Source organism: Danio rerio, chromosome 15, assembly GCF_052040795.2.
Source record: "Danio rerio strain M-AB ecotype USA chromosome 15, GRCz13ab, whole genome shotgun sequence".
Lineage (NCBI taxonomy): Eukaryota > Metazoa > Chordata > Actinopteri > Cypriniformes > Danionidae > Danio > Danio rerio.
Genome location: NC_141035.1, coordinates 34118714 through 34144244, shown reverse-complemented (window position 1 = coordinate 34144244; position 25531 = coordinate 34118714). Strand labels below are relative to the sequence as shown.

At 35.1% G+C, this 25531-nt stretch overlaps 5 protein-coding genes across 5 annotated transcripts; 2 read left to right on the top strand and 3 right to left on the bottom strand.

The window, feature by feature from the left end:
* The first annotated feature begins 659 nt into the window (after positions 1-659).
* Positions 660-1601, top strand: or71ar1 (odorant receptor, family 71, subfamily AR, member 1). Its single transcript, NM_001128417.1, has one exon. It carries the CDS (start codon positions 660-662, stop codon positions 1599-1601), a length of 942 nt encoding a protein of 313 aa, NP_001121889.1.
* A 4529-nt stretch (positions 1602-6130) lies between these two features.
* On the top strand, positions 6131-7069 carry or71as2 (odorant receptor, family 71, subfamily AS, member 2). The gene has a single exon (NM_001128378.1). The coding sequence runs from the start codon at positions 6131-6133 to the stop codon at positions 7067-7069; it is 939 nt and encodes a 312-aa protein (NP_001121850.1).
* A 3639-nt stretch (positions 7070-10708) lies between these two features.
* or71at1 (odorant receptor, family 71, subfamily AT, member 1) lies at positions 10709-11689 on the bottom strand. Its single transcript, NM_001128388.1, has one exon. The coding sequence runs from the start codon at positions 11687-11689 to the stop codon at positions 10709-10711; it is 981 nt and encodes a 326-aa protein (NP_001121860.1).
* A 3573-nt stretch (positions 11690-15262) lies between these two features.
* or71aq2 (odorant receptor, family 71, subfamily AQ, member 2) lies at positions 15263-16201 on the bottom strand. The gene has a single exon (NM_001128573.1). The coding sequence runs from the start codon at positions 16199-16201 to the stop codon at positions 15263-15265; it is 939 nt and encodes a 312-aa protein (NP_001122045.1).
* Positions 16202-22124: 5923 nt separating this feature from the next.
* or71aq1 (odorant receptor, family 71, subfamily AQ, member 1) lies at positions 22125-23060 on the bottom strand. The gene has a single exon (NM_001128577.1). It carries the CDS (start codon positions 23058-23060, stop codon positions 22125-22127), a length of 936 nt encoding a protein of 311 aa, NP_001122049.1.
* Positions 23061-25531: the final 2471 nt, after the last annotated feature.

The following is a 25531-nucleotide window of genomic DNA, read 5'->3' as shown; positions in this document are numbered from 1 at the left end:
GAGTTTGTTCATAATTATTCTGCATTTTAAAAATAAGCAGAAAACACTTTGTGTTTTGCTTGACTATTATAATAATTAATTTCAAGCAAAGACAGAAAACATGATTAATATTCAAAGTCTAAGAGTTTAGTAGCAGAATGATGTCTTTTGAAACACATGCAGTTATGACATCTACCAGCAGGGTTGAGCGTATGTCATATGCATACCCAACCTGAGCATGAGTTTTCCTGCCCACCTCCATGGCTATAAATCTTAAACTTGCATGAACATTCATGAAAGATGATCAGTATGTTAGCTGAGTGGGATAAAGCACTTCATCTAATACAGCTATGGTATATACACCATTATAAATGAGCAAACATGCAACTTCAAATCTCTCAAATTATTCAATTAGAAAATTATTCAAAACTAACTAATCTGCTAAACTACTGAAATGTCTGTCTTGTGTATTGTTTCTGTTATTTCTGTGTTGTTTTTTGTCATGGTGAATTCAATGTGCTATTAATAAATTGGCTTTTTTTCCAGGTGATGCTGAATATATCAGAATTAAAAGGATGATTTGGTCAATTTGATTTAAATCATTCATCTTCTGTGACGTTAAAAAGACGTTAGTGGCTTGCTGGGTTTGCTGGGCTTAATGCTTTATCAGTAGCTGCAGCATGTATCCTAATGAATCTGTCCTTTCAGTGGTTTTGACTTTACACTCTTTGGAATTGCCTCAGATGAGCATTTATCCTGTATTAACATTTGGAATAATGACATACTTGATTGTTTTACTTTGCAATTTAACAATTATCGTCACTATTTGCTTGAACAGAAATCTTCACAAACCAATGTACATACTGCTGCTCAACCTGCCAATCAATGACACAATGGGCTCCACAAGCCTTTTTCCTCATCTGCTGTACAGCATCTGGTCTCAGGACAGGTCAATAACTTACTCGGCATGCTTGACTCAAGGCTTTTTTATACACTTTTATGGTGGTGCATCTCACGTAATTCTTATGGTCATGGCATTTGACAGGTATATCGCAATCTGCTTACCACTAAGATATGGAGCTATTATGACTCCAAGCAACCTAATGAGAATCATAAGTGTGATGTGGTTCATTCATTTTGTTATCATATTTGTGCTTTTCTGTCTTCTAATGCCTCACAGGATTTGTCAGACGTATATGGCAGATCTTATCTGTTATAACCCCTCTTTAATGAAGATCATGTGTGAAGACACAACAGTGAACAATATGTATGGCTTGTTTATTTTATCTTTATACCACAGCCTGCCGCTTTCTGTTGTGGCTTTCACATATATCCATATATTAGTCACTTGTGTTACTAATAGGCAGTCTGATGCAAAGATGAAGGCTCTTCAGACATGTGGGACCCACTTGGTCGTCTTTCTGTTCTTGGAGTTCAACACTCTTTTTCCTCTTATTGCACATCGGGCTGAAAGTATTCCAGCTCATCTACGCAGAGTGTTTTCTATATCTGTCGTTATATTTCCTCCCATTGTAAATCCACTTATTTATGGGTTTAAAACTAAAGAAATTAGGCAGAAAATTGAAAACTTTTATAAGAGAAAGATTATCAGAGTGCATTGAACAGCATATGTTTATAAATATATATTGTGCATTATTTGTCTGACTTTAATCTATCATAAAGTTTATATTTAGCAACGTACAAGAAAAAAAATGTTTTGTTGCACATTTAGTATGATTTATGCGAAAGTTATTTTGCACTAAATGAATTTCATTATTATTAAATAATTTAGTTTTTTATTATAATAAATACGACTTAGATGACTTCAGTCTAATCATTCATACTCAGCAGCCACTTTTTAGGTCCACCTTCCTAGTAATGAGTCAGACCTGCCTTCAGAACTGAGTGGCTTGATCAAATAAATAGAGTATCAATTATTTTTGTAATATAGACTTGTTATTGTACATTATTTGATAAAATCATTCTTAACATGCTCTAATTTCAACATAGGTTCATTGGAAATGTATGCTTCAGCCTACAGTTTTGTGATTAGACTGAAATAAATACTTAAACATGTTTGACTGGAGTTTTTATAGGTCAAATGAACACTACAGGGGGGTCTAACACCAACAGCTTTTGTCTCTTTTGTATGATTTTTGCTAGGAAATATTATATAAATATTGTATAATAAATAAAGGATTATTTTAAAGTAGTTCTTTTTACAACAGCAAATAAATACCACTAAACAACTTAACTGTGTCATTTGTAATCAATAATAATGTTTGCTTCACATGTCGGCCTCCATATGGACAGCTGCAAAGCAATTGAGTTAGAATATGGTGAAGCATGCTTACAACCAAAGAGGTAAAAGCATTGTAAAATTCTAGTAAATTTCATTTAGATTAACTGATTGCTCAAAGTCATGATTCTGTCTTCTCATGCATTTGTCTTTTTTTAATGACCAAACATTCTGGGGGACTTGGATGAGTCAATGAGATTAAATTGGAAAGTTGCCATACAAATATCATTCATTCATTCATTCATTTTATTTTCGGCTTAGTCCCTTTATTAATCTGGGGTCACCACAGCGGAATTAACCGCCAACTTATCCAGCATACGTTTTATGCAGCAGATGCCCTTCCAGCTGCAACCCATCAATGGGAAACAACCATACACTAATTTACACACATACACTACAGACAATTTAGCTTACCCAATTCACCTATAGCGCATGTCTTTGGACTTGTTGGGGAGACAAGAAAACCCGAAGCAAACCCAAACAAACACGTGGAGAACATGCAAACAGCGACCTTCTTGGTGTAAGGCATCAGTGCTACCCACTGCACCACCACCATCTGCCCCTATAAATATTTTATTCAAGTTTTTTATACTTTGAATTGGGATATAGAGTAGGGTAAATAAGTATTGAACACGTCATGATTTTTTCCTGGGAAAAATATTTCTAAAGGATCTGTTGACATGGATTTTGTAAAAAAAAATAATAATAAAATACAAACATAAAAATAAAACAAGACAAAAAGTGGAATGACACAAGGAGAAAGTGCTGAGCTACAAAAATGTGTTTAACACTTTACATAAAAAGCTTTTGTGGTGATGGCAGCTTAAAGACGCCTCTCATATGGAGAATGAAGTCACATACATTGTGCAGGTATGACTCAACAGAGTGTAAACATCTTGATGGTTGTGTTGGTCTCATCTATCTGAACTTTAATTTGTATTTTCTACTGGATTCAAAATGTCCACCCTGGTTTAATCCTTATCATTCTGCTAATGTAGATGTTGGACTGAAGCATCTAATATTAATTTACAATGGCCAAGGGCAGAGGGTTTCTGAAGAACTACTAAGAGATTTCAGCTGCTGTCTGGACTTTCATTGCCTTCCAACACCTCCCTTCATGTGTTCAATGCATTTTCCCTGCGTCATTCCATTGTATTACAGATAACTTAATTTGTAAATTAATTAGATTTGTTTTCTTTGCGTATATGATTTTCTTTGGTTGTTACCAACATCTGTTGAAAATTTTAAGTCAACAGCACCTTAAATGAACATAATTTGAGTACAATGCAATTGCAAGTTGCCAAAAACAAAAGTTCCCATGTGTGAGCCCAGTGAAAGGGAGGTTCCTGCCTAACTCCATGAGTATGAATCATTAGCCTATAGGTGACATTCAGCACGTCTCAACACTACATGAATTTCTTAAGTGTGTGAGTGACTTGTTTTACTTTTTAACACAAGGTAGTGCAATCTAATTGCTATAAGAGATATGGCAAGAGTGGCTTTGCTGGTTTAGAACGAGACCTAGAGATTATAATGTAACTTATACAATAATGTGCTTAATTACTGCCTTATGAATAATTTACAAGAAAATTCAGCTAAGTACTGTATTTCTTGAATACATTTTTATTTGTCAATTGTTGTCTGTTTTTTGCTTTACGAAGAAACAGACGAATATGACAAATGGAAATTAATATCAGAAATTAATATAACTTTCAGAGTTTAAAATATTGCATTGTTTGCATTCAGAAACAGCATGTCTCTTAATGAATCTTACTTCTCACTGGTTTTGACGTTGCACTCTTTGGAACTGCCTGAAGCGAACATTTATCCTGCATTCATATTTGGATTAACAACATACTTGTTTATCTTACTTTGCAATTTAACAATTATAATAACTTATAATATCTTCCTGTTGTTAGAGTTCAATACTCTTTTCCCAATGCTTTCTCATCGATCTGAGATAATTCCTGCTTTCCTATGCAGAGTTTTTTCTGTATCCAATTTTATTTTTCCTCTCGTGAGTCCACTTGTTTATGGTTTTAAAACTAAAGAGACCAGGCAGAATATTTTCTCCTGTTTCAAGAACAAGAAGATAAGTAGGTTCTGATGTTGCACAAACAAACTGATTTTGTTAATTGATTTTTCTACCATAAAAGTGCTTTACTTGCATGTAAATTGTCAATATGTTTTATACACAACCTGTTTATTTATTGTATTGTACTATAAATCTACGCAAAGGATAAAGTACGATAAATGTATATTTTCACAAATTACATATTGCTGTTTCTTTATGAATACAGTTGAAGTTGAAATTATTAGCCCTCCTGTGAAATTTGAATTCTTTGTCATGTATAAAATAACTGATTTTTATTAGTTAATTAGTTTTATTAAATAAAATGTTTTTTGCTTGGTTGACTAGGTAAATCATCGTACGTCATTGGTCTAAAAGGGGCTAATAATATTGGCCAGAAGAAAGTAATATTATTACAAATAAATTAAAAACATCCAAACTCTGTGTGGAAACATCAGAGGCCGCTGTGTATGCTTTTTTTAGATCTCAAAATTCTCTTGCGAATGCCATTCATGCCAGCTCTTCTCACGTAAATCCACCAGAGGCCGCTGTCGACTGACTGACTGAATAAGTGACTGATTGAGTGATCAACTGACCTACCCTCCTCCTTCCTTAAACCCAACCCAACCCAACAGTATTTCCAAACAAAATCCAGAAAAAGAAAAGCCCACTGATTTTTACCATATTTTCAGATTTTACCACATTCTCACTATATTATTTACTTGTCTATTTTTTTTTTATTTATTTATTTTTTTTGCTTTTGTCTTACCTGCTTTACTACTCTCTGCGTCTGCCGATGTACGTGGCGAGCTACTAGACAAACTGGTAACAGTGGGGAAGCTGTTCACATGGAGGTAAGCGGTCATCTGGTAAGTGTGAATATGAACGGCATCATACCGTCCCATGGCGTTCATTTTAAAGACGAAATGCAGCCATACGTACTTCTGGCTACATAATTTGCAGTCTCAAGAAATGTATATAGGGCTACGCTTTCAGAATGAGCCTATATTGCAAAATTTTGTCATAGTGATATGAAGCTATATTGTGGTTCCCAAATCTGCCTGGAACTACTTTAGCTGTGCCTCTTCCTAAATAACAAACCAACTGACAATGTGCTATTTCCAAGTTAGTTTGCTTGCTTTTTTTTCGATAATGGGGAATTTTGTCTTTTGAAATGCATGTAGTTATCTACCAGCAGGGCTGAGCATATTCAACAATACCTGTTCCCATGGCTAGTTTTTCTGCCCACCCTCATGACTATATAAATAATTAGCTTAAAGGTGTCATTCAGCTGGGATGCAGGATGGTAACTTAAGATGACTAAATAATAAATGTGCCGCTTTTGAAGCAGATACAGTAATCTGAACAGCTTGATTTCTTGTGAATGCAGTAAAACTTGATCTGAAAACTAGTATAGATTATGCACAAAAGGCCTCATTGTACAAATCACAAAAAAACTGTTGATTGGTCATAAGCAAGTAAATAGCAAGCTATTATTGTATAATGTGATGTGAACGGCTTTGGATATTCTTCATTTAATATTAACATGATGTTCTTTAAAATTGGTTACTTTTTTCAGGTCGTAGCCTGAGGAAGATGATTCTTACTGGATTTGGCTAAATGAAAAGATGAAACATATATATGTTGGACACCAAATTCTGAAAAGTTCTGGCAAGATTTCAGTGTGCTACTTTTAATATCTGTAGCTTATTCATATTTATAGCAATAATAAATTGTTTATGGTGGTTTTGTATTGGTAGTAAGTACTGAGAACATTCACCATGTATCCAAATGAATCTGTCTTCTCACTGGTGTTGACGTTGCACTCTTTGGAACTGCCTGAGGCGAACATTTATCCTGCATTCATATTTGGTTTAACAACATACTTGTTTATCTTACTTTGCAATTTAACAATTATCATCACCATTTGCTTGAACAGAAATCTTCATAAACCAATGTACATTCTGCTGCTCAACCTGCCGATCAATGATGTTTTGGGGGCTACATGTCTTTTTCCTCAGCTGCTGTACAGCATCTGGTCTCAGGACAGGTCTATATCCTACTCTGCATGTTTGCTTCAAGGCTTTTTTGTACACCTGAATGGTGGAGCATCTTATCTTATTCTTACCGCTATGGCTTATGACAGATATATCACAATCTGCTGCCCGTTGAGATATGGAGCTATTATGACCACCAATAACTTGTTGAGAATCATAATTGGTATGTGGCTTTTTAATGTTGTTGCAATAACCGTAATTTGTGTTCTACTGTTGCCTTACAGGATTTGTCAGACACACATGACTGATCTGGTCTGTTATAAGACACCATTAATGAAACTCTTATGTGACGGCATAGAGGTGAACAATATCTACGGTCTGTGTTGCATAATTTTTTACCACGGCCTTGCTCTCTCTGTTGTGGCTTTCACATATATTCATATATTAATCACTTGTGTTACTAATAAGCAGTCAGATGCAAGAGTTAAAGCTCTTCAGACATGTGGGACTCATTTGGTGGTCTTCCTGTTGTTAGAAATCAACACTCTTTTTCCTCTTCTTGCACATCGATCTGAGATTATTCCTGCTTTCCTACGCAGGGTGTTTTCTATATCCAATTTTATCTTCCCTCCTCTTGTGAATCCACTTATTTATGGGTTTAAAACTAAAGAGATCAGGCTGAAAGTTTTTAACAGTTTTAAAAGCAAGATAAACAGTATCTGATGTAAACCTGGTCTTTGTATGAAAAGCTGTTAGTTTTCATTCATTTATACATTCATTTTCTTTCGACTTAGTCCCTTACTTATCAGGGAGTACCACAGCGGAATGCACCGCCAACTGTTCCAGGATTTGTTTTCGTGCAGCATATGCCCTTTCAGCTGCAACCCAATACTGGGAAACACCACTACACATTCATTCACACATGCATTCATACACAACGGACAATTTAGTTCATTCAATTCACCTATAGTGCATGTATTTGGACTGTGGAGGAAATCAGAGCACCTGGAGAAAAACCACACCAACACAGAGGTGAACATTTAATTCAATTCAGCTTTATTTGTATAGCGCTTTTACAATGTAGATTGTGTCAAAGCAGCTTCACATGAATGGTCATAATTGGAACAGAGTTCAGTTTAGCTCAGTTCAGTGTGGTTTAAAATCATTACTGAGAGTCCAACACTGAAGAGCAAATTCATGCAAACTCCTCACAGAAATGCCAACTGGCCTGGCCGGGACTCGAATCAGGGGCCGTCTTGTTATGTGGCGACAATGCTAATCAATGAGCCAGTGTGTCACCCCTGCTATTTTTTAAGCGTATTTTTTTACGTATTATCTTTTAGATCATGTTATTTGATAAATGTCATTAAAGAAAATATATTTTTACTGGGATTTCTTTGTGAAAGTGTCCAAAAGTAGGCAAATTATTAAATAAAAATGGCACATGATGATGACCTGTATGGATCAAAATTAATGACTCTTTTTTTATATATTTATTGGGTTTTGTTTGAACTAAAGAACAAAATACATAAAATGTTTTTTTTTATTATTCAATTAAATATATAAAGCATTTATTCATTCATTTTCCTTTGGCTCAGTCTCTTTATTCATCAGAGGTCACCACAGCGGAATAAGCCACCACCTTATCTAGCATATGATCACAGCGGATGTCTTTTCAGCTGTAACCCAGTACTGGGAGACATCTTCATTCACACACATACACACACACACACTCATACACACACACACTATGGCCAATTCACCTATACTGCATGGCTTTGGACTGTGGGGAAAACTGGAGCACCTAGAGAAAAACCTACATGAACATGAGGAGAACCTGCAAAATCCACACAAAAATGCCAACTGACCCAGCCGGGCCTTAAACCAGTGACCTACTTTAGGCCGATTTACTGACATTAGAAACCCCAAAAAACAACACTCGTAGTCCATTGAGCTGTTTGTTAAGCTGTTCTTGAAAAGTGATTTTAGTGTGGACTTTGAGATTTAAATTTTTTTTCGATATTTTTTGGTCACACTTTATTTTGATGGCCAGTTTGTTGAATTTAAGTTACATTGCATCTACATGCCAACTAAATCTTATTAGATTATAAGTAGACTGTTAGGTTGGGGTTAGCGTTGGGGTTAGTGTAAGTTGATATGTACTTGCAAAGTTTCTTATAGTCAGTTGAATGTCTGTTGAAGGAGCAGTAACAACATATATTGAGCAGACAGTCTACTAATACCCAAATGGACCAACAAAATCTTTTTTATGTCCAAATATACACCGCACACTGACTAACACATTCAAAAAAGCTTACACAAGCACCCCTTTACTAATTTCTTTCTTCTTTGTTAAGCTTAGATGGACATAATCTATTCTAATGTATCCAAACTGACTCATTACACATAGTAAACAATAAATAGGCCTAATCCCACAGAATGAGAAACATCCCCATACCATAGTTTGTATTTTGAACTATTCTTCATATTTGAGATCATTTTAAATAAAAATCTTATATATTGCTGCACTTCTTCATACATTTTCCCTTCTTAAATTAACAGTTTGCTTAAATTAAGCTGTTTTTAACAATGTTTGGAGCACCTCATTTTAAATTATAATTCAGAAAGAAAATATATTTATAATAATTCATGTAAATAATATATTTATTAGAATGTGTGATACATTGCTGACCTTCCACCTAAAATTCTGCATGAAATCCAAATGTACCATTTTTATTTGATTAATTTATTAAGCCATGCTGAAATAAAAACACTCTTTAGTGATCATTAATCAAAATCTAACTATTTGCTGGACAAATAGAAAGGATAAATAATGGCTGATGAATGTTTTTTGAATGTTTTGAGTCTTATAAATATTATTATTTTTTCACAGAATGAATGAATTGTCTCATTAAACTTAATTAAGCACATAATTATTTTAAACAAACCCCTTTCAATGCGGCGGCTAACTTCTCAGAACAAGGAGCCTGTTGTTTTTCTATTACACCACTACATCCACAAGTATAAATAATTTGCAATCTGCTTGTAAAGTCATGACTTATTGAAGTTTCCGGATCCAAGCCGCTACTCATTTGAATTGAGAAAATACTCATTTATGACAACTTTTTAATCATCACATGACACATTTAGGTGAATTTTATTTAAAATCATGGTGTACTCAACAGTCTCTGGACTTGCAGCATCACAGACACCAATATTTAAAAAAAAATTACAAAAAAATTAATCACTTTCTGACCATTAGATATTAGGCATGGATATATATATATATATATATATATATATATATATATATATATATATATATATATATATATATATATATATATATATATATATATATATATATATATATATAATAATAATAAGTGTATGTATGTATATATATATATATATATATATATATATATATATATATATATATATATATATATACACAGTTATTACTACCATTTATTGAGTCTCCCCATACAGTTTGATAGAGGGCTTGATCATGGAAGCCACTTTGCATGATGTCACACTTACCAAGTGGCTACACATATATCATTATTGCTGATAACAGTGGCTGAATAAGTTTTTTAACACAACTGTGCCAGCAGAAGCAATTTATTCATTCAATGATGATATATAAATTCCTAAATCTTATATGTTTATCATAATTATTCATTGACTTTTTCCCTTGTATTCACAGAGGGAAAGATACAGTAACAAAAACGGTAACACTTTTCAGGTAACAATTCATGGTGTTAACAAACCATTTGCTAACACTTCTTGCTTAATAAACTACTAATTAAATGTTTGATAATAGCAAGTAAGGTAGTAGTTGGGTTTAGGTTTTAGAATTAGATCATACAACTACTAATGAACCGTTTATATTTTAATAATAGCCAGGTGATAAGCCAGTTAATAGCATGAATTGTCACCTGAACTAAAGTGTTACCAAAAATACAGTAAATAGTACAGTATACACAAATAATACAGCATTCTCTTTGTAATTTAAATGTAGAATGTGAAAAATGTCTTGATGTAATACAAGAATACATGATAATGTACATATTCAGCAGAGAATTTTTCATAAATGTAATGCAACCATGGAATGTTTGTTACTAATTTGACTGCATAATTTGTTTTAATATCTGCACAGAAGTTTGAAAAAGGTGCTGAAAATTATTAACATATTTATAAGGTAATTAAAAACATCTGTATTATTAAATGGTCTGAATACAGTTGTTTGATACATGTTAACACATTTTATTCTTTAACATCAGTATTCTCAGATTAAAAATTGTATGTACACTTAAATGTGTGATCCAGAATACATCTATTACAGCTCTTACATTCAAATTATTTTCTGATTTTAACAACATCTGTTTTTCTACCTGGAACAACTTTGCGCTTTCTTAAAACCACAAACAGTGCTATTCTGATATCTTTCATTTTCAGTCCATAGATAACTGGATTGACAACTGGCAGGACAGCATAAATCATTAAGCCACAAACCCTTTGTGCAGTGGGAGGAAAATCAGGAATCCGATATGATATAATAGCGACAGCCGTCACCATTTCGAAGAGAATAAATGTAGTGAATTGAGCCACACAAGTATTTAAAGCCTTAACCCTTGAATCGGCATGTGTTTGCTTTACACATGTGATAACAATGCATCCGTAGGAGAACATCTGAATAAAGACACTGGTAATCTGAATAAACGCTGTCAGAAATAAACCGTAAATGTTGTTCACACTTAAATCGCCTCCACATGAAAGCAAAACTAAAGATGGGTTGTCACAGTACACGTTTGTGATAAAAGACTTGCATTTCACTAATCTAGCCTGCAGAGAAAATAGGACGGTTATTACGGCAAAGTCAAGGCCCCATGCAAATGCTATGAGTCCAAATATTCTACTGGGAGTCATGATAGAGTTATATCTGAGTGGATTGCATATTGCTATGTATCGGTCTAAGGACATGGCTGCCAGTAAAAAAAGTGTTCCACCTCCATATAAATGTATCAAAAAAGCTTGGAGAACGCATGTTGGGTAGTAGACATCATTCGTTTCGGTTACAATGTCCACAAGCACCCTTGGCAGACCGGCAGTGATTCCTATTAAGTCGATCAATGGGAGGCTGAATAGAATGTAGAACATGGGCTTGTGAAGGCTTTTCTGGCTGATGATCAGTCCGAGAATAGTTGTATTGCAGATCACAGAGAACATGTAGACCAGAATTCCAGCAAAGAACACGGGATACTTTGCTTTGGGATCGATATCAAATTTTGCAATTTTGAGGTAGAACGTGAAAGTAGGATTTGAAAGGTTTCCTGCCATCAAACACCTCGATGGAACACAAATATAGACACTGTTAACATAGAAATAGTTGCATGAAATGTGATAATGGTGGATTTGTAATCTGCATACTTGCGATTCATAACATAATAGTTCTTACCTTGGTTAATCGTAGTTTAAGTTTTCGAAGGCACCACCTTCTGTATGAGCACCACTGTAGACTATTGTATTGCATTGAATGTATGCAGATATATATGCTCAGGGAAAAAAAAGCTTGAGAGCTGTGGGTCTTAAGGGAGGATAAGGTTCAGTTTATGGTCTTATGAAGAAAGCTGATGTGATGTTTGTTTAAGTATACATGATTTGTTCATGAAATGCAATGCATTTGTAATAAGTAACATTCTCTGTTTTGATTTAATTTTCAGGACTCTGGTTTACATTACAAATGTAATTACAAAATTGCACATAACTTTTGGAATGTTTCTAAATGCTGGTCTAAAATTATGTTCAATGGAGCCGTTTACACGTTGTCACTTAATGTTTTTTTTTTTTTTTTTGATGGATTAGATATCTGATCATGAAATGAACAGGTGTAAACGCCCTTCAAAATGCATTTTATTTGCATAGGATACAGATCCGATTGCTCAGACCACTTCAGGAGGATGTTTCCAGATGAAACTGGACAGGCCTAAATGCATCTGGTTGTTGAAACCTCAAATTTAAATCAAAACCTTTGAGTTTTGAATAATGTCTTCCACTTATCTGTATGACAAAAATGGATATTTTATTTAGCCAAAATTAAAATTAACATTGGAGGTGAAGTTTTGAACGCAGTTTATTATGAAACAGGAGGATCAGACAGACAGGAGTCAAATGGGGAGTCATAGGCCTTCAATATTACATCAAGCATGACTTTTGAAAGTTATCATTTGGTACTTCAAAAATATCTTTTTATGGGAAAATACGTACTAAAATATCCACATGGCGACATAGCCATATGCCATAGTCATATGGTGGCTCAGTGGTTAGCACTGTCACCTTACAGCAAGAAGTTTGCTGGTTCAGTCCTGGCTGAGCCAGTTGGCATTTCTGTGTGGAGTTGTTATTGTAAGTTAAAAGTAATTATGCATGTGATTATAAGTGATTTCGATAAACTGAATTGGCCGCAGTGTATGAGTGTGTGCGCATGCGCGAATGAGTGTGTAAGGGTGTTTCCCAGTACTGGGTTGCAGCTGGAAGGGCAGCTACTGTGTAAAATATATACCAAATTATGCAGCGGTTCATTCTGCTGTGGTGACTCCTGATAAATTAGGGACTAAGCCAAAGGGGGGAAAAAATGAATGAAATATCCATTATTCTGTAAAACGAATGGATGACACATCTCCACCACTGTGAAAAAGTAAAGTAAAAATATCCCAGCTATGGATGATGTCATCTTGCACCCATAACATCATTTGGAGCCTAAATGTGTGCAGTAATCCTGACCGGTAGCCGCAGTTTAAACTTTGACAAACCCAGTTGCATTTTTTTTTTTTATGTTATGTTATGTTATGTGGGGAGAGCAGATTTTTTTATATATATATACTGCATTCAGTGACCAGGGGGTAATCCAAATGTTTTGGCTTTTTGGAGAGAGCAGATGCACAGTCTGGCTCAGTGCAAATGTTAACATGGCATAATAGAAAGTCAGATATACAGTATGAGAGATAATTATAATGTAAAGTAAGTATAATGTGTTTACTGCAGAGATTACTGCAGTATATTTATGCAAAGTTTTATAAATGCTAAATTATTCTAAAAATTTCCGGAAAATAATGAAATCTGTAAACAGAGAAATAAATTGTAAACAGAGAAAATTAATATTGCAACAATATATCCTGATTCATTTATATTATTTTTTTGTGTAGTATTAGGTTTACATTTCATTAATATGCACAAAATATGATTTTCTTTTACAATAAATACATAAATATAATACCCTGTATTGTGTGAATAGTCATGGAGTGTATGGATATTGTAAACTGTATGTTAAAATATTTTTAGCTCAAAGCATAAAAAGCACCCTTTAAAGTTATTGATAAATTAATAATAATTAACTTAAACAAACAATTGGAAGCTAAAGTACATAGCTTAGATTATTGTGGTATTCAACATAAATATGCATCAATAGTTAATGTAATATAATATTATGTAATTAATACATCAAGACTAATTTAACTAATACAAATGTATTGATTAATCTATGAATTAATAATCTAAGACTGCTCATTCAACTGATGATTACCTCTGTATTGGTTAATACAACATTTAATGCATATTAGTGCACCTGCATTGTTTACAGTACTCAGCATAATTGAGTACACCCCATTTTGAACGTGAACATTTTTATCCATTTATCCATTTTATCCTCAGTAATTATGCATTTTGGTGCATTTAAACAAAACAGATTTATTAAACAGATATATTTATTAAAATATATATTTTAATTTTTTTAAATTGAAAGATAATACAGTTAAATTCAAACAAAAAAAGGTAAAATATAAAATACAACCTACAAAGTTTCAACTAAATTGTTCAATTTTTAGTTTCTCTCAGTTTTTCCTCTTTTTTAAATTTGTATTTATATTTTTCTATAACATATAAATTTGGGTGTACTAGTTTTTGGACTGTTATCGTAAGTTATTTTGTTAGATGAGCTCCAAATTTGGCTTTAGTACTGACTAATCTAATGTATGTGCACAAATATAATATTGTATAGCTTTCTATTAAAATATGGATTTAAAATATATATTTGTAAGGGGTGTACTCATATATGCTGAGCTCTGTATATTATATTATTAAGAATTACCTATACTTCTTTAAAAGTAACTTGAACTGAGATGTTTATCATATCAGCGTGTGTTTTTTAATAATAATTGCAACTCTTAATATGTTCCCAGTGAAATGCCATTAGATATTAAAGTACACTTTAAAAATGCACTTGTTTTAGAAATATGAAATACATACACAAAGACCTAAATAACGTGTTTACAAGAATGTACGTACAGTGTGAAAACCAGACAAAAGGAATACATGAAAAATTATCTTCGAAATAATTGGTTGAATAATATCAAGATGCAATTTTATTTACACAAGATTAAGAATGTACACTGTAAAACCCGATAAGTTAAGTTAGCTGAAACTGTTTGAGAAAACCGATTGTAGCAAACCATTTAAGTTTTGAAAAAAAAAATGTTTTGATTACCTTAAACTTGTTCTGTTCGGAACAAAATAAGTCCAAACAACTGCATAGCTACTCAAATGGCTTGACGTTAGAGTTAACACACACACAAAATAATTAATTAATTCATAACTTATTAGGTTTGAGTTCTGCTTAATGTAATCAGTTTATGCATCACCATTACTCTTTTTCATTGAGTCAAAGTAACTTTTAAAAAAATTATAAGTTAAACTAGCTTAATACATTTAGTGATTTTCAAAGTTTTACCGTGTGTCTATAAGAACAAAAAGTGTATTGATTAAAATAAGTGTCTGCACATATAATACTAATATTTAAAGAGGTTTGTATGTGACTTATTGGCATAAACAGTGACAAACATATATTTTACACAATGTTTACATATGAGCTATTTTCCTGTGTATGACTTTAAGCAGATTATTTCGTAATTCATGACTGTTGAGTCCATAAACTATTGGATTCAGTAGTGGAGGCACTAGAAAAATGAGCATCCCCATAATCTTTTGTAGATCTGCATTTACAGATGTGAACCTGTGTGACAGGATAGTGAAAGTTGCAACAATCTCAAACATGATGAAAATAACCAGCTGAGAAACACACGTGTTTATGGCCTTGTTCTTTGCATCAGACTTACTTGTGGCCAAGCAGGTAATCAAAATCTTCACATAGGAAAATGCTTGAATGGAAACACTAATAATCTGGATCATGGCTGTGTTGAACAAACCTATGATATTACTCACTATAGTATTGCTACAAGTCAGCTTAAGTAAAGAAGGGTTATCACAAAACACATTCAAAATGTCAGATCTGCATCTGGAATACTTGCTCTGCAAGGCAAACAGCAAAATAATGAAAAATAGGTCAAGGCCCCATACTAAAGCAACAATTCCCATCACAGCTCTTGGTGTCATGAGGGCATTATAACGTAGTGGCATGCAAATGGCAATGTAGCGATCAAAAGCCATCGCCGCAAGGACAAACAAAACACCTCCTCCATACATGTGGAGTAGAAAACCCTGCAGCACACAGAGAGGATAGTACGTTTTATTGGTTTCTGTCAAAATGTCAGAGAGAACTTTGGGAAGCATGGAAGTGATCCCGACAAAATCATTGAGCGGGAGGCTGAACAGAATGAAATACATTGGCTTGTGAAGACTTTCTGTTAAAAAAATGAGAAGCAGAAGTGTCAGATTGCAAAAAGCCCCAAACATGTAGATGAAGATGCCAAAGATGAATATTGGATATTTGGCTCCTGGAGGGATGGAAAATGGATCTAGGGTCAGCTCAAAACTAACTATGATGGATAAATTTTCCATTGGAATCTGTGGGAAAAGAAGAGAAAATTAGGTTTTTGACATTCTTATGATTAAAAGCCCCCAAAACTTCTGTCACTCACCTCATGCAACCTTAGTTTTAGAGATTACAGTACGTTTGTTGATGTTATCACCAACAAGGTCAAGTTGAAACTCTTTTGTCTTATATAGACAGTTATCTTACTGACGTCATCCACATTATAGCCCCTGAAGACACATTATGTAAAAATGCATATTTCTCATTGGCTGACTTTGAGATTCTTACATATTCTTTGCACATGCATGCATACATATTAGATCCAAATTATTATGAATAAAATAATTTGGAATTATTAACAAAAAATGATTTTTTTTTTATTTAAATGATCATTAATTAGTGTTAAGGTTTTTTAAAATATATATATATATATATATATATATATATATATATATATATATATATATATATATATATATATATATATATATATATATATATATGTGTGCGCCGTGTATATTTATTTTGTATATATAAATACACACCTGCATGCATATAATTGAGAAAATGTTTGTTTATATTTAATAATAATAGTAATATTAATACAGTATATGATTCAAGTTAGAAATCAATTTAAATATCTATGCGACAATTTCTTTATATAGTTTTGTTTTTATGTATGTGTTGGTATTACACATACAAAATAAATAAAATACAAATAGGAAAAAAAAAACTTTTATTTTTGGATGCATTTAATTTTTGCCCAACACATTAGACCCTTCGCTAAGCCCCGCCCTCCTTAGTTACTGTTGCTACGCCTGTCAAGCTTTCTTGCCTGGCATGGCTTTTTCAATGTGTGTGCGCTGGTTTCAGACATTGCCAGAGATATGATGTCATTTTTGGCAAACAGGTGAAATATTCGAGAAACCCAGACAAAAAAAAAGGACTGCGGTATGCATTACAGGTGTATATTCACCACATAATAGGCAACCGAGAGTATAATTCAATCAAAATTGAAGCTAGTTTAGCCTAGCCGCCTCATACGCTGACCATTCAACAGCTTAGCTCATGCTTAGCAGGAGAGGTGAAATTTAAAAATAATCTTAATAATAACAAATGAAACTGTAATTTCTCTATTTTTTGTCAAAAAGCCTGATAGACTATTGTTGTGCAATGTAATATAGCTTTACTAACCAAGGAGGAAACACGCATGACAGTGCTTTTACATAGTTCATACATAGAAAGAACAGCCAGAAAGGGAAACTGACGGATTTGTGCCGAATATTAGCATCATTGACCCATAACAATGTACAGTACGTTACCTATTACTGTCAGTATGTTTGTGTGCTCTTTATAAATGACTGAAAAACAGCTGGGGGTAAAGTATATTGATCGCAAGTGCTTAGTTTTTGATCATATCTTCGTGTCAGGAATATCGAAACCAAACCAACTTAGCTCTGCTCCTTTAGCTCACCTCATACAGCTTGATCCAAGCTGGCATGTCTCCTCTTGGGTTTTGGGTTTTGAAAAGGGAAAAAATTCCACCATCCCGTCCAAACTTTTAGAATACCGGTTATCAGATTTGCACAATCCATATGCACTCGCTCGAAAGCTTGACAGAGCCCCTGCGCGTAGCTACAGTTGCTAAGCCCCGATTGGTGGGTGGCGGTTTTTGGGCAAAGGGTCAATTATTAATAAAAAATATTTTAAAAATATTTAACTTACAAAAATGTGTTGGTGACTGTCATAACCCTCGTTCCCTAAATAAAAAGAAAGGAGACATTGGCTCCATCCAAAACCACCTACTACTCAGTAGGTTCTGCATTTGAATTTAAACGTACTACTCGGCCATCAGAAAAGTGTGTTCCTATCAAGTGACCTATCTGTGTGAGTTGCGTCGCTTCACAAACATTCATAAATTCTTTTGCAGTGCATCATGGCATAGCATAGCTTTAATCTGATGCGCACTTAGGAATCTCGCCAGAAGTAGTAGGATATCTCTGTACTTCTCACGTACTGATTTTCAAATTCTGTAAATTCTGACATAGTACTTGGCTTGCCTACTGTTTAAGCATACTATATTGTATGGAAATATGCAATTTCGGACACAGCCATTATGTCAGAATGTCATTACGGGGAATTGCCAGATGACCAGTCACTTTGAAGAGTAAGAAAAGAGGCCAGTGAATGCCTATGAGTTGGCAAGTACAGCTCCTCACAGGTGGTGCTGATTATAATCAGCCAAGTATATATCCTGCACCTGAAGGAGACCAAGCCAGGCTTTAAAGCTAAAGAAGCCGAGTGCCTAGCCTTCAGCTGGTGATCCAGCCACTGTGGCATTGAGACATAACATCTCCATTATTCCTTCAGGGAACATGAGTTAGGACAGTAACCAAGACATTTCCTTTTGGAACAACATTATGGGGAGTGTATGAAAAGTGCCACAGTAGCTGGATCTGCCACGTGTTTGGTGAGATGTTTGCCAAGAAAACCACATGCAAAAGAGTCATCAAAGGCGCAATCTTTCAACATCCCCAGGCCCTTGATTACCAGAGTATGGAAATATTAAGAATTTAGGGGGTTGTACAAGTTTTTTACTCATCTATCTGTAGGCTAGGGATTTTCAGAGATATGACAGTATGTTGAGAAAGCGTGCCAATTCCAAAGGGGAAGGGCACTGCGGAGGCCACTTGCAACCCAAATGGGGAGACCCAATGACAATACTTGCATATGGACTAGCCCTATACAGGGGGAGCACTAACTATGAGTAAGATGGTTAGCTGGTAGAGAAGACACGGGTCCGCCAGTGAAGGGGGAACAGCAGTAATCATGCATAGCTGGCTCCGGTCTCCAAGATGTGGGTTGACCAAGTGGGCATACCAGAGCTTACTGTGCACCTCCGTAAATAAAGGGGATGGGGGGTTGGAGGGTGTGATTCTTATTAGCCCCCTTGTAGCCCCCATCTAGTCTGACCAGCGGCTGGGGTAATGACACTTCCAGTCCCACCACCAAATCAGCCCAGGAATGCCCAGTCATCATGTTCGACTCCAGACCGGGTGGAAGCAGGTCCAGATTGTCATCTGAACGTGACAGCTCACCTGCTGATACTGCGATGTACATCTGAAATCCAGTGTCATCGAGCAAAAGTGCAACCACTTTGGAGGATGAACTGTGACAAACATTAAATTCTTAGATGTGCACGCTGGAGTAGGGGGTCCACAGCCCTGAAGTGACAAATTAGCTCCCGCTGTGATCCTTCATAAGTGCTCACCGTCTTGCGGGGAATAACTGGGGTGACTCTCACTTTTGTAAGTGCAAGCTGCGATTTCAGTTGCACAACAGACATGCCCTCGCAGTGTGGCATGAGTTGTCCCTGAGCACAGAGTCAAAATGTTGGACCCCTAGACAGGAGAGGAGATGGGAGCTTGACCGCTGCACCTACACTGCATACCTGCAACTGGCTCTCTCTGGAGGAATCAGTCTACAGAAGTTTTCTCTTCAGCTGCACAAGGCTTCTAAAGACAAAAGTCTGGATTGCGCTCCTTCAGGTGCAGGCCACCTGATTATAATCAGCCGCACCTCTGCGGAGCTGCACTTGCCAACCCATAGGCATTCACTGCCCTTTTTCACACTCTTCAGAGTGATTGGTCATCTGGCAATTCGCAATAATGTCATTACACTGGTATGTCCCAGTCACACTAGAGTTTTTGCATGCGAAGTTCTGTCATACGGTGCTGCGAAAAGGGGCGGGATTAAACAAGATTATTAGACCTTAAAAAAGCAAGCAAATGGTCCATGTTTTAAATTCCTGTCCGAAGAGGTCATGTTTTGCCAGCAGCTAGCTCTCTGCAACTCTCACATGGTCGCCCTCCGAAGCTAAGGAGGGCTGTGCACGGTCAGTACCTGGATGGAAGACCACATGGGAAAGCTAGGGTTACTGCTGGAAGTGGTGTTAGTGAGGCCAGCAGGGGCGCCCAACCTTGGTCTGTGTAGGTCCTAATCCCCCTGTAGTGACGGGACTCTATACTGCTCAGTGAATGCCGTCTTTCGGATGAGACGTTAAACCGAGGTCCTGACTCTCTGTGGTCGTTAAAAATGCCAGGATGTCTTTCAAAAAAGAGTAAGGGTTTAACCCCAGCATCCTGGTCAATTTTCCCCACAGGTCTCTGTCCATCATGGACTCCTAACCATCATAACTGGCTTTATCACTCTGTGTCTTCTCCACCAATCAGCTCTTGTGTTGTGTGCGGTCCGGCACAATATGGCTACCGTCACGTCATCCAGGTGGATACTGCACACTGTTGGAGGATGAGGAGATTCCCCCTATGTGTAAAGCACTTTGAGTGCCCAGAAAAGTGCTATATAAATGTAAGAAAATATTATTGTTATAATAATTATTATTATTATTAGTATTATTATTATTGATCCTTGATTGGTCTATGATGCGTGAAAAGTGATGCGATTTCGCAGGTCAGAGCTCACCAAGCTTAAACTTTCCAACGCAGCGAACTGCGAAACTTGCCACACGAGCTTGCGTTTACAGTCTGACACAACAGTCCAAAGACATGCGGTACAGGTGAATTGGGTAGGCTAAATTGTCCGTAGTGTAAGAGTGTGTGTGTAAATGTGTGTGTGGATGATTCCCAGAGATGGGTTACGGCTGAAAAGGCATCCGCTGCGTAAAAACTTGTTGGATAAGTTGGCGGTTCATTCCGCTGTGGCGACCCCGAATGAATGAATAACAGTAGTATGATAAAATTGTTTTCAAAACGGACAGTGTTTTGATTGGTGATTGACCATTCACATGATTGTGGGGCGCCTCACAGCAAGAAGGTCGCTGGTTTGAGCCTCGGCTGGGTCACTTGGCATTTCTGTGTGGAATTTGCATGTTCTCCCCATGTTCGTGGGGGTTTACTCCGGATGCTCTGGTTCCCCCAAAAGTCCCAAGACATAGGTGCTTGCTATAAGTGAATTGAGTAGGCTAAATTGTCAGTAGTGTATGTGTGTGAATGAGAGTATATGGTTGTTTCCCAGTGATGGGTTGCAGCTGGAAGGGCATTCGCTTTGTGAAACACATGCTGGATAAGTTGGCAATTCATTCCGCTGTGGTGACCCCTGATTAATAAAGGGACTAAGCGAAAAGAAAATGAATGAATGAATGAATTAGATGAGTCAGTCCTATAAAATATTTTGAGTCTTTCATATGCAGTCTATTATATTAAATGAAATAATGTCATGATAAATACCCTTTACTGTAGAAAGGATAAATCATTTGGACAACAGACTTTGGATGGGAGAAATTTCTTATGTAATTTAACGTTTAATGTTCATTTTGGCTTGTTGCGTTCACTAGACTAATATTAACAGTAGCACATGCGTATGTTCATTCATGCATTTAAACATTCATTCTGACTGATGAGACCTGGAAGGAGTTGATTAATGGTATCCACTTGATACAACAACCACCTTTGATTTAAATAAACTCACTAATTGCATTGATGTGATAACACGTCAACATGAACAAGCCCAATAATATTAACTTCTGACATATTTATGCAGAAACTTTATTGATAACAAAAGACTTTGCTAATGGCACATGTATCAGATAAATATAGGTCACTGATTAAAATGTTACAGAATTTACCATATAAAATAAGGATGATTGTCCTTCTGGGTCAGGCTTGAGTGCAATGAGTCCAAGACAGAATAGCATTATAGCAAAATGATAAACATGATAGCAGATACAACATAACACTGACAATGCCAATTTACAGTTAAGTGGGAAATATCAGAGAATTTGAAACCAATTAAAACAAATATCTCACTTTTATCCTCTTTAATCATAGTTTTCTCAATAGAAAATGTTGTTTAGCAATAGCCCCCTACTGACTTTAGTTCAGCTCTATTAATAAACATCTTGGCACAAGCTATGATGTGATAAAACACATTTTACACTGAAGTTTTTCTGTGAAATGTTTTCAGGATATGTTTTCGTATTTCATGGCTATTCAACCCGTAAACAATAGGATTCATAATAGGAGGCACCAAAAAAATGAGCATGCCCATTATTTTTTGCAGATTCGCATTTACGTTTGAGAATCTGTGGGACAGCAAATAGAAAGTCACAACAATTTCGAACGTAATGAAAATAACCAGCTGAGCAACACATGTATTAATGGCCTTGCTCTTTGCATCTGACCTTCTTGTGGTCAAGCAGGTAATCAGAATCTTCACATAGGAAAATGCTTGAATGGAAATGGTAATAATCTGCATAATGGCTGTTAAAAATAAGCCGTATATATTGTTGATAGTAGTATCACCACAGGCCAGCTTAAGTAAAGAAGGGTTATCACAAAACAAACTCACAATATGGGATCTGCATCTTGAATGCAACCCGTGCAAGGAAAACAACACACAAATGATTAAAAAGACAAGCCCCCACACAAGAGCCACAACCGTCATCACAGCTCTTGGTGTCATGAGAGCATTATATCGCAGTGGCATACAAATGGCAATGTAGCGATCAAAAGCCATCGCAGCAAGGACAAACATAACACCTCCTCCATACATGTGGAGCAAAAAACCCTGCAGCACACAGAGAGGATAGTACATGTTATTGGTTTCTGTCAAAATGTCAGAGAGAACTTTGGGAAGCATGGAAGTGATCCCGACAAAATCATTGAGTGGGAGGCTGAACAGAATGAAGTACATTGGCTTGTGAAGACTTTTCGTCAGAATGATGAGAAGCAAAAGTGTCAGATTGCAAAAAGCCGCAAACATGTAGATGAAGATGCCAAAGATGAATATTGGATATTTGGCTCCCGGAGGGATGAAAAATGGATCCAGGGTCAGCTCAAAACTTACTATGATGGATAAATTTTCCATTGGAATCTGTGGAAAAAAGAAATTGGTATGTCTTTGTGTAAATTATAATAAACACGCACAGTATGCAAGTAATGCTTCTCACCTAACGCAATGACAAAGTGAAGTCAGTCTGCTTTACTACTAGAGAGATGTTGTCTTATATAGACAGACATGTTTCTGACATTATCAGAGCTAAACCCCTCAGGACACAATGAGCAAAAAAAAACTGAGACGTTATTGGTACTTTAATAGCAGGAGAGTTGTGATGATTACCACAATTATATGCTTGTTCATGTCAAAAAATAAACTGCTAAAGCTAATAACACATATATCAGCCCTGTTTGTTTCCTAAATGCTTTATTAGAATAGTGTATTTAGGTCTTTTTTTATCAAATTAGGCTTATAAAAACAGCACAAATTGCATCAGTAGTTAATTCACAATTTCATCTCAATAATATATTATTAAAAGGGACTTTACTATTAAAAGGTTTGTTTAAAAATGAAAATGTACTCATTTATTCACTATCAAATGCTTCCAGATATTTATCAGGTTACAAAAAAATAAGTTATTTTGAAGAACATGATGACAAAAAAAACATCCTTTTTCCATGCAGGTATAGAGCACCTTGCAATTTAAAGAAAAAATGTCATACTCAGAAATAAAAATACATAAATAGTTAAAAAGCTACAGCCTAGAGAGTCCATATTGGTCCCTAAAAGGTGAAAGCCTTTAGTGTATATCGTTCCTAAAAAATACAAAAGTGTACCTGCCTAGAAACAACCCGAGCTGAGAAGTGCCTGATGTCATTTGTTATTTTCCATTGTTCAATTGATTGAAGGGAGAGGCTGGCAGAAAACCAAATTTTAGAACGCTCGTGCTAGACTGAATAGACAGCAGATTCTTTGGTTGATTAGGGGGTTACCACAGTGGAATGAGTTGGAATGAGCAACCCAGTATTGGGAACCCTCCATATACATACTCAGCATAAAGGTTTCATGCTTTGTTACATTGCAGAATAAAAAAATCTGATATGTATAATTTATTCACATGTTGTAACGTTCAAAGTATGTTCAAAAAGTCTTTTATCCAGGGTCAGTGCACAGTTTTAACCGATTTATAGCATTGAAAATATTGTAATAATCAATTAACCATTCCACAATCTCACCAAGTCCCTAATTTAAATTTAAGTAATTTATAAATAATGCTCAAATGCCTAAATGGACCATGATTTTAAAATATATTATTATATTTTTTAAAAGACAAGATGTATTTATTGATAATTTTTCTTCTTTAGTTCAAACTGATAAGGCTATATTGTAAATCTAAACCTGACATGTATTATTGGCCAATTGGGATTATTAACATCAGGCAATTTCATCATCTTGAATTGTGATTGATCAGGCCTGTGGGAGAGTCTGTTATCTTGTTTTGTCACATATAATAAACCCTTTGATAATAAACCTCTCGTGCTTCAAGGAAACTCGCCAATTAGGTTTGTCCAACACTTGCAAACAATGTAACTAATAAAGCCCTGGGGATTTGTGTCACAGAGCCTATGCTTACAAGTGTTTACAACTATTTTTGAATATTAACTTAAACACTTTCTTACTAAAATAACAGTCATTGCATGTTGCTTATGTGAAATACTTTATAAACATGGTAAACCTAAACATGTTAGTTTAAAAAGAGTTTACCGCTTGTTGTCCATACTGTTGAAGTCAGAATTATTAGCCCCCCTGTTTACTATTTCTCCAATTTCTGTTTAAGGAGAGAAGATTTTTTCAACACGTTTCTAAACATAATAGTTTTAATAACTCATTTCTAATAACTGATTTATTTTATCTTTGTCATGATGACAGTAAAGAATTTATGACTAGATATTTTTCAAGACACTTTTATACAGCTTAAAGTGACATTTAAAGGCTTAACTAGGTTAATTAGGTTAACTAGGCAGGTTATGGTAATTAGGCAAGTTATTGTATAATCATGGTTTGTTCTGTAGACTGAAAAAATATAGCTTAAAGAGGCTAATATTTTTGACCCAAAGTGTTATTTTTTTTATAATAAAAACTTCTTTTATTTTAGCTGAAATAAAACAAATAAGACTTTCTCCAGAGGAAAAAAATATTAGCAGACTTACTGTGAAAATGTCCTTGCTTTGTTAAACATCATTTGGGAAATATTTTAAAAAGAAAACAAAAAATCAAAAGGGGGCTAATAATTCTGACTTTAACTTTGTATTCTCCCATTGTGGTGTATTTATGTTTTCATAGAGTCATTCTGTATAACTGATATGTTTAGATAAAAAATAAATAACATATGAATCCTGGCTTGTACTCAATAATATATCTAAACTAATGACAATTTTCAAAAGGTCTTGCTGACAAATGAGTAAAACTGAGTGGTTTTAAAGATAATGGCAAATAAAGGTGTAAAATAACAATTAATTAGTACTTTGGGTCTTGAAATTTGTTATTACATCACATTGCTT